The 17376-nt window shown below is 39.6% G+C and overlaps 1 protein-coding gene across 1 annotated transcript in view; it reads left to right on the top strand.

Moving 5' to 3' along the window:
* DYNC2H1 (dynein cytoplasmic 2 heavy chain 1) overlaps nucleotides 1-17376 on the top strand; it is a 180336-nt gene that overhangs the window by 108689 nt on the left and 54271 nt on the right. Inside the window, exons 77-82 of the mRNA XM_009896774.2 lie at nucleotides 3150-3275; nucleotides 4356-4466; nucleotides 6584-6739; nucleotides 8434-8509; nucleotides 9650-9861; nucleotides 11618-11722. Coding sequence (XP_009895076.2) covers nucleotides 3150-3275; nucleotides 4356-4466; nucleotides 6584-6739; nucleotides 8434-8509; nucleotides 9650-9861; nucleotides 11618-11722 — 786 coding nt within the window. The remainder of the gene's footprint in view (nucleotides 1-3149; nucleotides 3276-4355; nucleotides 4467-6583; nucleotides 6740-8433; nucleotides 8510-9649; nucleotides 9862-11617; nucleotides 11723-17376) is intronic.

Below are 17376 nucleotides of genomic sequence, written 5' to 3'. Positions count from 1 at the left end.
ACTGAAAACTGGACTTCATAATTTTCTCTGCTTATAGGACTTGAGTATTTCTTCCTTCAATAGAAAACATGTATCAGATGTTTAGTGTTTGTTAGTACTTCAGTATTTTGTGAAGTTCTGTGAAATATTTTACAAGTAAGTGCTAACTAATCAATTGTTGATGGGAATTCTTGAACAGAACTCTTACATTGCAAGTCCTTTAAAAAAATGTTTAAGATTGACTATACAGGAAAGCCCTCAGGTTTCATGAACAGGCACACAACACCAAAATTACTTGCCTAGCCAATGTAAGAGTTGTTTTTTATAATGGTAGGCAACTTCTTCCCTGTTTTGCATTCAACACAGAATGATTCCTACATCTGTCCCTACTGTGGGTATTGGTGCACTCCTGCTTGTAGGTTTGAGAGACCTGACAGGCCTGACAACAAGCCTCAGCACTGAAACCAGGAGGCCATTAAGTATATCAACTTTTTTCACATGCCTTGTCTCTATGTGCTCTTCCCCACTGAGTACTTTCCTTGGCTGACAGGAGCCTACTCAGGAAGTCCTGCCCTTGGGATAGAAGAAACTTTTGCAATGATACAGGCAACAGGCTGGCTGTGGAAGTCCTCTGCTGAAAAGGACTGAATGGCTTTGGGTAGATATCATGCTCAGTATGAACCAGCACTGTATCCTGCCAGCAGACAAGTCTTTGTGATTACCTGGTAACACCTTTCAGTACCTACCAGACTGTCACTGAGAATATGGACCCAGATTCTTTGCAATTGAGACATGGTGGATAGAAACAATGGGCATGAATGACAGTGTTGTAGGTTACAATTGGATTGTAAGAAGAAATATTTTGCACCATAAGAACCGTCAGATTTTCTGCTGCAGTCTTCATCCTGGTAGGTTCCCAAGTGTCCACTGCACAAAACTCTCAGATCCTGGTCTGATCTGTTTTGTAGCTGGTCCTACTTTGGGCTGGAAATTGAAGTAAAGACCTTCCAGGATTTATTCCACCTGATTCTATGATACAAGTAGTTTCCTAACATTGCCAATACACAGTAGCAGTATGCTTTATACCTTTCTGTAAAACATTATTTTTCTCTGTCATGTGAAATGTTCAGAGGAGAGGAGTTGACTAAGCTCATCACTGGTCAGCATAGAAATGGAAAGTTTTATGTTGCTTTTAAATAGTCCTTTCCTGGACTGTGCACTGTTGTAATATATTTTCCCCATCAAATTGTAAAGATATAGGTTCCACTGCTAGTTTATCTAGCTGTGACCATGTCAGAATGCACATTCCTTACTCTGCTACGTGACTTTTTGTATTTATCTCTGTAATACCCTTTACAAGTTGTACTTCTGAAATGTAACATGATAACATGTATTTAAGAAGTAGTACTCAAAGCTTAATCATCTGAAAGTTATCCTACTAATGAGAATATTTTGTTCCTATTTTTCTTGCACTTTGTTACACAATTTGAACAGAACACAGAGGATCAGATTATTTTTTCTTTGTTGAATCATTTCTCATATGGGATGAAGAACAGACCACTAAATTTATTTAGCATACTGCCTTATTCTCTGGCAATTTTCAGTTATCTACTTTTGACTGTTGGAAATTATTTCCAGGTATTACATTCAGTTTATTTAGGGAGAGGTTATCTCTGTATCATCGTCTGAAAATAAGGCCTCAAGTTTCTTTGATTCAGTACAGTTTTAGGAAACAAAGACAGGATGGATTTCCTCATAAGGGGCATTTGATGAATTCATAATAAACACAATAGTTCTATTTTGCTACAGTAGTACTGCCAAGGCAAGACTTTTCACATAAGCTGGGACTGCTTTCTTTTCAACATGTTTAATTCAGTTTTATTTGTTAGGTATAGCTTCCAATTAGATATTAAGGGAGAACCAAAGTGAATGTACTGTATAGATAGTCTAACATCAATTGTTGCAGTATTATACCACAGAACAAGCCCTTCCTTTATTTTCAGTTTTCACTAATTTATCTGAAAATTCAGTTTTTCATCTTTGTATTTTCATTTGAAGACCCAAATTCATTTTAGCAGCAATATGGTACTATAAAAGATGAAGAAAAGACTGTTAAGCTATTCATTTCCCAGCTGGAAAGAGAGCAGCCTTTGTTGTTCAGTCATCTTAATGTGACATTCAGTGTTTCTCTTCAAAGATAGTACTCCCAGCTTACAGTCAAAAGAAAATTTGTTCTCACATACCTCTTGTTTTCATTGCATCAGCAGTTCTGCAGTAATACAGTTTAGTCACTGATGTTTAAATTACTATCACTGTCACCAAGTGATGTATGTTTTTTTTCTGAAAAACACTAGGTAATGTTGTTTCTTAAGAAAATCTGGGTGGATAGGTTACCATATTTTCATTAATCTTTTCCCTACTTTAGCAGCCTATCACATTAGAGAAAATTCTGGTTATCCTTAGCACACCCTCTGTTTTCCATATGCACTTCAACTTTGAAACACCATTTTGCATTAACTGTTAAATGAAGTATGATGAATTCTTGATGCGAGAAGGCCAATGGCATCCTGGCCTGCATCAGAAATAGTGTGGCCAGCAGGAGCACGGAAGTCATTGTGCCCCTGTATTCAGCACTGCTTAGGCCACACCTTGAGTCCTGTGTCCAGTTCTGGGCCCCTCAATTTAAGAAGGACATTGAGACTCTTGAACGTGTGCAGAGAAGGGCAATGAGGCTGGTGAGAAGTCTCGAGCACAAGCCTGATGAGGAGAGGCTGAGGGAGCTGGGGTAGTTTAGCCTGGAGAAGGGGAGGCTCAGGGAAGACCTTATTGCTGTCTACAACTACCTGTAGCCAGGTGGGGATTGGTCTCTTCTCCCAGGCAACCTGAGACAGAACAAGAGGACACAGTCTCAAGCTGTGCCAGGGGAAGTTTAGACTCAAGGTGAGGAAAAAGTTCTTCACTGAGAAAGTTGTTAGGCATTGGAATGTGCTGCCCAGGGAGGTGGTGGAGTCACCATCCCTGGAGGTGTTCAAGAAGGGATTGAACATGGCACTTGGTGCCATGGTTTAGTAGTCATGAGGTGTTGGGTGACAGGTTGGATTTGATGATCTTTGAGGTCTTTTCCAACCATATTGATTCTATGTTTCTATGAACTGTGTCTGTCGTTTCAGATTGCAATGGGCCAAGGCCAAGCTGATCTGGCTATTCAAACATTAAAAGAATGCGCACGCAATGGAGAATGGCTGTGTTTAAAGAACCTCCATCTTGTTACTTCTTGGCTTCCTGTTTTGGAAAAGGTGAGAGTAGCTAGAGAAGACTATTGTCAACCAGACAGAATGAGTATGCAGCATTCCTGAAGCATTTCAGGTGTTGCCATGGTGATGTCTACAATTCCAACAATTTAAAAATAAACATTTGCAGTATAGAGAATATGAAATGCTTCAGATCTAAGCAACTCCTTCCTTTGTGTGAGCACTTTAACTTTCACACTGTATAGAGTATTTCTGCCACAGTGAGTGAACAAATGTTCCTGTTAGGACTTCATGTTAGGTTCTTTATGGGATACTGTCCATGTTTGCTGAACGCTGAACCTACATAAACTTAAATGGATGAGAAAATATGTTAGGATTTTTTTTTTAAGTATATTTCTTCCAAGACGCAGAAAACTGTTGACATTCTTCTCAAGGCAATTGTTAAACAACTTAGGTATTTTCAGTGGAAAATAAGTCTGTTTCAGATGCACGTAAAGCACCAGTATTCAGTAGTTTCAGTTCAGTATTCAGTAGTGCGTTCAGTAGTTAAGTACTTTATGTAAAGCCTTTATATTTGAAATAGCATCTGACAATATTTTTTTCTCTCAGAAATCCATTTTCCTATTCTCAGTTTTCTATGGAGTCATGATACAGGAAGTGTGCATGTAACAAACTCTTGAAGAAAAATGGATTAATATAGCTGTACTGTTGATGAAAGTCACTGGGATCTGTTGTTGATATGCAGCTCACTTTACAAGCCTTCATCTCTTGAGATATAGCCTTCTGGTGCTTTTTTACATGTATACAGAGGAGTTCTTCACTTCTCTTATTGTTATGCTCTGAATTCAAAATCTAGTGGGGGGAGGTGCAGATATTTTGATACAGCTGGGATGAGCACAGTGAGCATACAGATGTGTGGAGACAATGCATATTGAATTACAGTCTTTTGAATGACCTTACTTATAAAAACAACAAAAGAATTCTTAGAAAAATCTGACTTTCTAATTTAGGGTATTATGAAGTTGTAAATACTGTTTGGTATATTAAAAAAAACAAAACAAAGCAACAGACAAACAAATGAAAACAACCCAAAGCCTACTTCAGTACGTAATATCTCTTTAACAGGAACTGAATACATTACAGCCTCAACCTAACTTCCGCCTTTGGCTTACTACTGAAGTTCATCCAAAATTTACACCAATTTTGCTTCAATCAAGTCTGAAAATAACTTATGAAGTAAGATCTGCTTGGAAAGCTTTTATTACATGCTTAAAATTAATTAACTTGGATGTATAGTAAACTGCATGTTTAGATAGAATAATGTTTGTATAATGTGGACTGTTTACTAAGTGGTTTTGCCTTATATTCAGTTTGGTGTGATATCAAAACGTCATCAATTTGCCTGGAAAGATTTTGATGATTGTTTTTAGTTGTATGTGTGGAAATTTGAAGAAGCTGTGCTTTAAAGTGAATTTTTTTTTTTCCATTTGAAACTCTGAACTGAAAACAAATTTACCTGGGGGAAGTATTTGTTCTGTTTTGTGCTCCAGAATATTTTATGCATTTATTCAGTGTTTCTTAGAAGCAAAATCCTACACTGGTGACAGAATGTAAATGAAAACCAAAGAATTCCTCTTTCTTGATAAATGTCTTCATCTGAAGATCACTGAGTAACACTTTCATAGTATCATAATATCAGTCAGGGTTGGAAGGGACCACAAGGATCATCTAGTTCCAATTCCCCTGCCATGGGCAGGGACACCTCACACTAGATCAGGCTGGCCAGAGCCTCATCCAGCCTGGTCTTCAACACCTCCAGGGATGGGGCCTCAACCACCTCCCTGGACAACCCTTCCTCCTCATGTCCAGCCTGAATCTCCCCACCTCCAGCTTCATTCCATTCCCCCTAGTCCTATCACTACCTGATATCCTGAGAAGTCCCTCCCCAGCCTTCGTGCCCCCTTCAGATACTGGAAGGCCACAATTAGGTCACTTCGGAGCCTTCTCTTCTGCAGACTGAACAGCCCTAACTCCTTCAGTATGTCCTCATAGGAGAGGTGCTCCAGCCCTCTGCTCATCCTCGTGGCCCTTCTCTGGACACCTTCCAGCACGTCCATAGCCCGCTTGTAATAGGGGCTCCAGAACTGGAGGCAGTACTGCAGGTGGGGTCTCACCAGAGCTGAGCAGAGGGGGAGAATCACCTCCCTTGACCTGCTGGCCACACTTCTATTGGTACAGCCCTTTCTACTCCTTTATTTTCTCTCTGGCCCAATAGCTGATATTTACTGGAGCCTTTCAGCAAGAATGGCTCTCCTGCCATTCAGTAGAACATTTAGTTAAAGACATTTGCTAAAAATTCTAAGCTTTGTTTTTAAAATGACTCAACCTAAGAAATAACTGGGACCATGCTCCTCCATCTTGTTGGAATATGTGGAGATTTTGCCTACAGCTAAACCAAGAGGCTCTGACCTTTTAGAGTCTAATGTTGCTGACTTGAACATTACCTGCTACATAACTTTGTGTCATACACTTGTACTATATCTAGATGGTAGCGAAGCAGAGTGTAGTGATGGCATAAAGCAAATTGGCTCTGATCAGAGAAATGACAATTGGTAGTTTTGAGATTGTAAAGTCAGAAGAAAGGTTCTTGTTCTTGAAAAAAACAAATTTAGTTTCATGCTTAAGGTCAGGGGTGACCTTACAACTGCCTGAAGGGGGGTTGTAGTGAGGCAGAGGTTGGTCTCTTCTCCCAGGCAACCAGTACCAGAACAAGAGGACACAGTCTCAGGCTGTGTCAGGGGAGGTTTAGGCTGGAGGTTGGGAGGAAGTTTTACACAGAGAGAGTGATTGCCCATTGGAATGGGCTGCCTGAGGAGGTGGTGGAGTCATCATCACTGGAGGTGTTCAGCAGGAGACTTGACAGGGTGCTTGGTTGCATGGTTTAGTTGGTTGGGTGGTGTTGGATGATAGGTTGGACACGATGATCTTGAAGGTCTCTTCCAACCTGGTCTGGTCTATTCTATTCTATTCTATTCTATTCTATTCTATTCTATCCTATTCTGATAGAGTACTCTTCTTTGACTAAGGTCTTGTAGGGTTGTTCATTCTGCCTATCATTTGGTTTTGGTTACATTTTCCTTCCATACACTGAAGTTCTTTCCAGTAGAGTATTCTGTTGTTAGGCCATTTATTGCAAGAAGATATTTTCTTGTTTGTTTTGGTTGGGTTTTTTTTGCTAATTAAGTAATCTTTGTAATTTCATTAAGTTACGAATTTTAAGTTAGAATTTGAGAAAATACTGCATTAAAGTATCAGATCTTTTGTTTAGAACAGTGTTTTTTCTTCCAATGCAGGCACCTCCAGGCCTGAAAAAGAATCTCTTGCGAACCTATGAATCTTGGACGCCAGAGCAAATTAATAAAAAGGGAAATCTGTCTCGAGCTCATTCTCTCTTTTGTTTAGCATGGTTTCATGCTGTGTGCCAAGAAAGAAGAAATTATATTCCTCAGGTAGTATCTTTTTTTTTTTTTTCCCCTACCTTTTGAAAAATCTATCCCCTTTATTATCTTTTATACTTGGAAGCATTTTTCATTGGGTGTATGTTAGGTCATGTTCCGAGATGAGAAAACCCCAGATATTTCTGTTGCCTGCCTTCATTATTGTCTCTGAATTCATTCCAAAGTAAGACCTTGGTAGACAAAATTCCTGTCCCTCTGGATATTGCCACTCTCTGCATGGGGTCATTTTGTGATTTGGGTACTAACTGATACTGATGCAGCAGAGAGATCCTGGAAATGATTTTGGTTTGGTTTTGATTTTGGAAACCTGCATAATTTAGTGGATGACATGAGAAAAGAGACACCTTGTTGGTAAGGAGGAGGTAAGATTGCTTTTCTTTGCACAGAAATTCTGTTCCAAAAGAAGGAAGAACAAAGGAATTTCCTTGTTTCTTGTGAGAATCATAATAGATTTTAGAAATTGTGATGTGTTTTTTTCCTTTGAGAAATTTTTGTTTAAAGGAAACATTTTTTTTTCTGGCTGCAGATACATAAATAGAAATACACACACACACACACACCCCCCAGCCAACAAAGTTTCTATGTCTTTATTTTATTTAGACTAGGAATGAAATTAGCTGTCATCTGAAAGATGACAGCAGAATTTGGTATGATTGAGAGTTTTTTGCTAGTTTTGACTTTGTGATTTATAAAGTTCTTTGCCTCTTGAAGTAGCAGGCTTTGAATCTAGTGTTCAGGGAGTATGTGAAAATATGCTAAGTACTGATCTGACATACGAATTCATGCTTAGCTTTGTTCAAATTCACCTTCATTTACCCAGAGATTTCTTAGTGACACAAATTAGGATTACTGCTTTCTGCATGATTCCACTGTTAACTGTATTTGTTTCATTTGCAGATTTAGTGGGGGGTTTAGAATTTGTTTGAGATTACAAGTTTCTAACATTGATGGACTGCAGTTAATCCTAGCTAGAAGCTCTTGTATTTCTTCATGAATTTCAGGTTGTCTTAGGTCCAAGTACAGATCTGTCAAAAAAATTGAAAAAAATGTTGAGAGACTGCAGTATCCTTCCAGTTTATGACCTTCAGGATGACTGGCTGATAATTTTACTGTGATCTGTGGAGCAGTTGCAGTTGTGACCTGCGAATGCATATGCATTCTATGCATATGGCGGTTGGCATTTTTTCTGTAATAGTAGTCAGTAGAGAAGTGACATGAATTAAGGAGTTAGAGGATCCAAGTATAATAGTCTGTGTTTGAAGAATCAGACCTATTTATGAAAATTCAAAGGAGATGGAAATACAAAAAGGACCTCAAAAAATCACATTTCAATGTGTGATCTAGTCACAGGTGGCATCAATTTTTAGTTCAAGTGAATACTGCTAGGAAATAAAACTAATCTTAAGTTAAATTTCCTCATACTCGATGGATTCTAGCTTCTGTAAGTATGTAAATTAAATGCACTGACAGAGCAGTTTTTTGGTTTTGGCTGGGGTGTTTGTTGGGTTTTTTTTGCTAAGTCCATTGAATGTTCCCAAAAATGCTTTTTGGAGGGCATAAGTTGTCTCATGTTTCATTCAGTGTCAAGTATTAGGCAGTGTTCACTAATCACATAATTCTTGTATTTTACTTCATGACTATCATTGTGTAACCACTGAAATTCTTTGGGCTTCTTTGAATGGCAGGGTTGGACCAAGTTTTATGAATTTTCTTTATCTGACCTCCGTGCTGGTTTTGACATTATCGATAGACTCTTTGATGGTAAGTCACTTCTTAAGGGAAGGTTTCTCACCGCTATAGCATAACCCTTGTGAATGTCTCATGGAAAAGTTTTAGAATAGTAAAAGCTTTCACAGTAGTTGTTACAAATTTGTTGCTTTGCATGATAGTTTCCTTTAGAGTGGGGCCATTCTATTTAAAGGGCTATTTTGAAGTTATTTAAATTTTGCATTTGAATCTTCATTGCAACATTTTCACAACTGTAAGCACACGGGTAGTGAGGTAGCTGTTTCAGTATGAGAAGTAGTCTGACTCTGAATCAGCTGTGTGTAGGTTTACTAGATTTTTCTGGATGTAGTTCCACACTCTGAGCATATTAGTAAACTGATAAGGGCCAGACAGGCCAGACAGACCAGTGTCCAGTTCTGGGCCCCTCAGTTTAGGAAAGATTTTGACTTGCTGGAATGTGTCCAGAGAAGGGAAACAAAGGTGGTGAGGGGTTTGCAGCACAAGCCCTGTGAGGAGAGACTGAGGGAGCTGGGGTTGCTTAGTGTGGGGAAGAGGAAGCTCAGGGGAGACCTTATTGCTGTCTACAACTCCCTGAAGGGAGGTTGTAGCCAGGTGGGGGTAGGTCTCTTCTCCCAGGCAACCAGCACCAGAACAAGAAGATGCAGTCTCAAGCTGCACCAGGGGAGGTTTAGAATTCATGTTAGGAAGAAATTCTTCATAGAGAGAGTGATTTGCCATTGGAATGGGCTGCCCAGGGAGGTGGTGGAGTCACCATCATTGGAGGTATTTTGGAGGAAACTTGATGGGGTGCTTGGTGCCATGGTTTAGTTGATTAGATGGTGTTGGATGATGGGTTGAATGCGCTGATCTTGAAGGTCTCTTCCAACCTGGTCTATTCTATTCTATTCTACTGCTTCCTTTTTTTTTCCCAAGGGACTTCATGGGGTACCTTTCCGATCAAGCTTTTACTTTTACCTGCGAGATCATTGTCTCACAGATAGTTTGGACAAGTGGGATAGACAGGAGGGAAAATAGAGGCAATACAGAAGAAAAACTATTAGGAATGAATTATTTTGATGTGTTTATTTATTTCACTGAAAAACTATAATGACAAGAAATACTTACAGTGTGATGTTAGCAACTGATACCAAACTGATGTTAATTAATGTGTAGGTTCCAGAGATATCCAGTGGGAATTTGTGCATGGCCTGTTTGAAAATGCAATTTATGGGGGCCGTGTGGATAATTACTTCGACATGAGAGTTCTTCGGTCCTACTTGGAGCAGCTTTTCAATTCACGAGTCATCGGTGGCTTAAACCCTAGAGGCAAGAAGATCACTCATTTCCCATACTCAATGCCTTTACCGAACTCCTGCAGTATTTTGGTAGGTGTGCATCTTCTGTCACTAATACAGAAACTAAGCATGCTGGAATGTGTTCAGAGAAGGGCCACGAGGATGATCAGAGGGCTGGAGGACCTCTCCTATGGAGACTGGCTGAGAGAGCTGGGAGTTGTTCAGTTTGGAGAAGAGAAGTCTCCAAGGAGACCTTACTGTGGCTTTCCAGTATCTGAAGGGGGCCTAGAAGAAAGCTGGGGGACTTTTTAGGGTGTTAGGTAGTGATAGGGCTAGGGGGAAGGGATTCAAGCTAGAGGAGGGTACATTTAGATTAGATGTTAGGAAGAAGTTCTTCACCATAAGGGTGGTGAGATGCTGGAACAGGTTGTCAAAAGAGGTGGTGGAAGCCCCATCCCTGGAAGTTTTTAAGGCCAGACTGGATGGGGCACTGAGCAATCTATCTAATGGGTGGTTTCCCTGCCCATGGCAGCAGGGGTTGGAACTAGATGATCTTTGAGGTCCCTTCCAACCCTGACAATTCTGTGATTCATTCAGCTGTAGTACAGACATCACAGCTATGAGGAGCTGAGTAAAAGAAATGGGGTCAATTTGTGACAAAGGTTATCATTACATTTTTATATAACTTATTATAGTACCATAATAGCACTTTTTAATAGACTGTTAAACATTCTTGTAACTTCTGGATGAAATGGGGAAACCTAAATATATCTCCGTATTTACAAAATGCATCGCAATTCTGACATAATCTGCTCACATGCTGTGGATGGTGTATGATGCTTTCTTTGGAGACTGTATGGCTTCTGATTCTCCTTCAGTATTCTTTTAGTGTAAAGAAGAGACAATTCAACTGAGTCTAAAGATCCTTTCACATACTGTCGTTGCTAAGATTCACTTGCATTTTAATGTCGGGCTTCATAGTAGACCTCTAATACAAGTTTTTCTAATATATAGTCCTTCCATTTTAAAAGAGCAAAAAGCAATTTGGATTACAGTGATGCTATCAGTGGAAAAGAAAAATATGCCAAGACTGTGTCTGAAAAGAAGTTACAGTACTTTTGTTGAAAACTGAAAAGATTAATGGCAGTATGAAAAGGAAAAAATATCTTACCATTTAGAATTTGAATACTAGAGTATATGTATTTATAAAATGACAAAAATCACTTTCATTTTGATCTATGAATATTTAAATGACTCAAAGTGAAATCATTTAAGTAAAAAACTATCTGAAGAAATATACAAGATTTCTAGGACATGTCGTGTGTTAATATATTTATTTGAATCTTTGCATTATGCAGTGTACTTAATGCTGTCTGCAACTACCTGAAGGGAGGTTGTAGCCATGTGGGGGTTGGTCTCTTCTCCCAGGCAACCAGCACCAGAAAAAGAGGACAGTCTCAAACTGCACCAGGGGAGGTTTAGGCTGGATGTTAGGAAGAAGTTCTTCACAGGAAGAGTGATTTGCCATTGGAATGTGCTGCCCAGGGAGGTGGTGGAATCACCATCCCTGGAGGTGTTTAGGAAGAGACTGGATGGGGTGCTTGGTGCCATGGTTTAGTTGATTAGATGGTGTTGGGTGACAGGTTGGACTGGATGATCTTGAAGGTCTTTTCCAACCTGGTTTATTCTATTCCATTCCATTCCATTCCATTCAATTCCATTCAATTCCATTCCATTCCATTCCATTCCATTCCATTCTATTGAAATTCTCTAAGCATACACTGTTAATTTCATGACTTGTGCACCAAGTTCCCTCAGCTATGTTTTTTCTTTTCTTCTTCTGCAGGATTATCGTAACATTATTGAAAGCCTTCCAGAGGATGATAAACCTGACTTTTTTGGCCTGCCTGCTAATATTGCTCGTTCATCACAACGTATATTCAGCTCCCAGGTAAAGTCTCATTTTTCATTGACCTGTGAGTCTTCTGCATGCAATGTAAGCTAGAAAACCAAAACACCTCATCATAAGTATGAATGTTTTCAAGACAGAGTTAAAGGGATGTATTTTTGGAATATGTTGAATTGTACTTTTAGAATATTTTAATGTAAGAACAGTTATCCTTAGTTACAAAGATAATCTTTTAGGACTGGCCTGAGTTTGGCTATGGTAGGGTTATTTTTTTTTTGTAAGAAACTTGGACAGGCTATACCAGGATAGCCAGCTGAACCAGCCAATGAGTATTCAATACAATATTGATCTTGGCCTCTACATAAGGGTGGGGCTGGCCTGGCCAGGTGTGGCAGTTTTTTGGCATGGTGCTGTCAGGTGGGTGATGCCCACTCACTTTGTATGTTATTTCAAGGATGGTATTATTATTATTGTTGTTCTGTTACTATTTCAGTTCTCTCTTTCCATCTTTGTATTGTTCTATTAAACTCTCTTTATCTCAGCCCATGGGGTTTTGCATTTTACTCCCAATTTTCCTTTCTATCCCACTGGAAGTTTGAGGTGGAGGGACAGCATGCAAGTGGCTTCATGGAGCTCAGCTGCTGGCTGGGTCTCAAGCATGACAAGGTTTTAAATAAAGAGTTACTGAGAAAATTTACAGTGGTATAATTAAGTTCATGGTGAAGAGTACTCACATAAGTAAGTAGTGTGACTAGTTCTGTTCATACTGGTAGTCTAGCTTGTGTCAGTGGGATAGTTCTTACAGGGGCTTTTCACTGCACCATAAGGTTTTAGTTTTGCAGATAGAATATGAGTAACATTGTAATGCTTCTACTCAAAGAGGGATTCTGAAGGACTCTCCCAATAGTCAGAATTCTAAAATAAAAATAAAACTTGGAGAAGAGCACAGAACTAGTTAGACATGTCAGAGTGAATCATAGCTGGAAGGGAGATCAAGGATCATGTAGTTCCAATCCCCCTGCCATGGGCAGGGACACCTCACACTAGATCAGGTTGCTCAGAGCCACATCCATTCTGGTTTTAAAACCCTCCAGGGATGGGGCTTCTACCACCTCACTGGGCAACCTGTTCCTGTGTCTCACCACCCTCATGGCGAAGAACTTCTTCCTAACATCTGATCTGAATCTACCCATTTCTATTTTTGATCCTTTCCTCCTTTGATTTATTAAAATAGTTTTCACTTTCAGCATTGCATTTGTGGAACATCAAATATAGCACTGGTAGATTTGTTTAAATATATCTGTTCACTTAAATCCATAAATGTCTCGTCAAATTATTTGTTTCTCTATTAGCACATGAAACTGTAAAGCTATCTAAAGACAAATCAGTAGGCTGAGTGTGCATAGAGCAATAGGCTGAGCTCAAGAACTCCTCTATTACAAAGCCAAAAACCACACCAAAGTCCAATGTATCTGCTTGGTTTTGCCTTAAAATCTTCTACATAAACATCAGCTTTTGTTGATGTTGGACTTTTGTTTGTGTTGGGCACAGTGTAAACTACTGATGATTTTATTTATTTCAGCTATGCTTATGTAAGTTGTTAAGAGCTGCAGCTGTTAAAAAAGCTAGCATTTGATTCTTAGTTAACCTTCATGAAATTAGAATAGAGTTCCTGTTAGTGAATGGGAATAGCTAATGAACATGTATACATATAGACTCACACTCTGTTGAACTGGTTTGTCATAACATTGATTGTAAGCTATAACCTGGATTTGAATCTTGAAATATAGGGCAATTGTAGTGACAATTCTGTGAGTTGCTTTCTTGTCATATAAGAGGTTTACTCATCTTTCCAATAATACAATTTAAGTAAAAGAAATGAGATTTATTTCCTTTAGCTGTGTTTCTACCAAACTATGAATCCTACTCCTATATAGTTTTTGACAGTCTGGGAGCTGTCTTAAGTGATCCTATGCTTCACAATCTGAAATTGAATTGTTGCCTTTTAACAGGAGTGTTTCTCATTAATCCATTATCAAGCTAAAGCAGATAAAAGATGAATGAATAAGGTATTGAGAATTAAGTTACTACCAGCTCAATCACCCTGTCACTGGCACCAGAAAGGTGAAATTTAATAGTGTCCACTTCTTCACCGATTCTGTGCTAAGAGTGTGGCATATTCTCTTATAATTTATGTCTACTATCCCATATAGGTTCTCACTGTGGCAGTTTTAAGCTATGCCTTTAAAAATTAGCTGCAGATTTTGAGCAGAAGAGTAGAAGAATATAAATAATTCACTATTGGGTGTGAAAAGGAAAACAAATGATTATTCTAAATGAATTTAGTTGGCCAGAGTGTGTGGGATGGATGCAGATGTACCCAAACAATCTTTAACATTTAACTTTCATACCCATTCCCTCTTTTCCTCTCTGGTCTGGCTGTTCTGCTGGGAGATAATGCTTCTGACCTTGAGATAAGACTAACACTGTTTTCTTCCAGCTTCTCTCTCTCTTTTGGTTCAAGGGAGTATGGGAGGTTTTGGCAGGGCGGGGGAGAGGGGCAGTGGAGCAGCTTCCCTGGTCATTTTGACAAGGGGGATTTCCATGCTATTTTCTGATTGTAAATACCTGTTTAATATTGTACATACTGTATATTTTGTACATATTCATTGCATTGCATTGTAGAGTGTAGTTTTTGCTTTGTAGGTAATCATCCTGGTTTGAGCCTCCAGCTTGGGACAAAATGTAGAATTTAGCCCAAAGGAATAAATAAAAACACTCACACAGAACTGGAAGTTAAATAGAAATAATATTTACAAAAGTAAATGAAGTACCAAAGGTATTAAGGGAAACGGATACATACAACCGGGATCAGCAATGGCCTAGCACCTGCCTTGGACTAGGTCCTAAGAGGCCCTGATACACAGCAGAAATAGATTCCCACCAGCCTGGCTTCCCTCCTACACAACCCGAAGCAAAAGCAGCAGCTAGGAGCCAAAGCACACCATAGAATCAATAAGCTTGGAAAAGACCTCAGAGATCATCAAGTCCAACCTGTCACCCAAGACCTCATGACTAACTAAACCATGGCTTCAAGTGCTATGTCCAATCCCTTTTTGAACACCTCCAGGGAGCCAACAGAGAGATGACCAGAAAGTTTGCTCCTTATATAGGGATAATACTGTGACAGTTTCAGTTCCAAAGCATTACAAATACAGGAAGAGGAATGGAATAACATATTACAATATCCGATGCCTCCCTCTCCGGACTTTCCACCCCCTCTGGAGTTCTACTCTGTGGCGTAACAGTTGTTCCTTAACTGACAACAGTTATACTATGATCTGTTCTATTAACAGTGAGGTTAAAGTAATGTCATTTTAGTGTAAGTAATATAATATCATGGCATAAGTTTACTAGAGAAGTTGGACTACTTAGATAATAGAAATTCAGATTTTTTAGGAGGAGTTTGTGTGCATATTTATTTTCTATGTACAGGAATGATACTTTCTCTTGCTGCAGCAACATACTTTGCTGCAGCAGAAAATTGCTGCAGCACAGTGCAGCAGTTTGCAGTCATGAAGAGATCTCTTCAGTAACTTACTGCCTTGCTAACGTTTGGGTAAACCTAAACCAGCACTAAAAAGCAATGGTCTTTTTGCATTAAGCTTGTAAATACTGATTATATTCACAGCTACTCTTTTTTTTTCCAGCAGAGAATTTTAATGCTCATTGAAGAGCTGAATGTCACTGGCTGTATTATTTTAATATTGGTATTGCTAACTGAATTGTTACAAATTATATCTCGCTATGTTCTAGGGTGCAATTCCAAGAGAGCTAATGCTGCACACATACTGGTAAAGAGCCATTTTACTTTTAAGCAAATCTTTCACTTAAGCAGACATGTTCTTTTCAGCAACAAGACTTACTTATTTTTTTCATGGATTTTGTCCTTAATTACTTTGTGAAGGTAGACAGTTAAATTTTAGAGGGTGGATTTATAAAGTTCATTGTGGCTCTTCGGTTCTGCCTTACCTCCTGTTACAGCAAGTCTTTGATGTAACATCCCTTAGGTTGAATACAGTCATGAATAATCTCATGTATCTTGCTATGTTCTCTCTGTGGAACAGTGCAGTTAAAATAGAGAACTCAGCTGACAGTGCAGCTGCAGGAGCCAGCATAGCTTGTCCTATTTTATGCTATATAGAGATTTTCTGTATAGCTGCTGCAAGTTTCCACGTGCTCAGCAAGAGTCCTCACCAGTCAATTACAGTCACACTCCTTTCTTTGAATCTGGTAAACACTGTATTTTTGCCTGCCTATTGGCCTGTATTCAGGTGGTTTAGTCTCCCAGTCTAACCTATAACAAATGATTAGAGCAGTCAGAATATGTGGAGGTTTTGCTCTAGGTTTCCTGTGGATGAGAAGGGTCTATAATTTAGACCTCTGCAATATCATAGAATCATAGAATCAATAAGGTTGGAAGAGACCTCAAAGATCATCAAGTTCAACCTGTCACCCAACACCTCATGACTACTAAACCATGGCATAAAGTGCCATGTCCAATCCCCTCTTTAACACCTTCAGGGATGGTGCCTCCACCACCTCCCTGGGCAGCCTCTTTCAGTATTTGACAGGCCTTTTAGTGAAGAAATCCTCCTAATATCCAACCTAAATCTCCCCTGTTGCAAGTTAAGTCCATTTCTTTTTGTCCTATTGCTTGAGACTGACCCCAACTTGGTACAACCTCCTTTCAGGTAGTTGTAGAGAGTGATAAGGTCTGCCCTTAGCCTCCTTTTCTCCAAATGAAAAAACTCCAGTTCCCTTAGCCACTTCTCACAAGACTTAAGCTCTAGATCCTTCACCAGCTTTGTTCCCCTTCTTAGGTCATGCTCCAGCACATGATAATGTTTTTCTTGTACTGAGGTGCCCAAAGGTGAAAACACTATTCAAAGTGCATCTTCACCAATGCTGAGTACAGAGGCACCATCATTTCCCTGGTCCTGTTTGCAGCACTGATTTTAATGCAAGCCAGGATGATGTTGGCTTTCTTGGCCACCTGGACACACTGCTGGCTTATGTTAGGTGACTGTCAGCCAGCACCCCTAGGTCCCTTTTGCAAGGCAGCTTTCTTGCCACTCTGCCCCAAGCCTGTAGGATTACATGGGGTAGTTGTGACCCAAGTGTCGGAATTGGCACTTGGCTTTGTTGAAACTTGTAGAGGCCTTGGCCCACCCATCCAGCCTTTCCAGGTCCTTCTCTAGAGCCTTCTGTCCTCAAGCAAATCAACACTCTCCCACCTTAGTGTCATCTGCAGAATAACTGAGGGTACACTCAATCCTCTCATCCATATTCTTGATGAAGACAGTAAACAGAACAGGCCCCAGTAATGAGCCCTGCGGAGCACTACTTGTGACCAACCACCAACTGAATTGTCATGTATAAGTATGCTCCTTTTCTATAAATAAACAGTTTCTCTCCTGTTATTAGCTGCTCTTTTCCTTCCTCAACTGTACACAGGGGCCAGCAAATACTTCAGACTTTTGTGTGCCATCCATCAAGTAGTCTCTTGTATTCTTCAAACATGCCATGTTTTCATGGAACTTTTGTACATGCCTTGAAACCTGTCTCATCCTTAAGCGTTCCCTGTTAGTCTTGTTTCCAGATGAGCTTCAGCTCTCCCAAATTCATCTTGAAGT

This window comes from Dryobates pubescens, chromosome 10 (genome assembly GCF_014839835.1).
Source record: "Dryobates pubescens isolate bDryPub1 chromosome 10, bDryPub1.pri, whole genome shotgun sequence".
Classification (NCBI taxonomy): domain Eukaryota; kingdom Metazoa; phylum Chordata; class Aves; order Piciformes; family Picidae; genus Dryobates; species Dryobates pubescens.
Note: the sequence above shows the minus strand (reverse complement) of the source record. Positions and strands in the feature narration are given on the sequence as shown.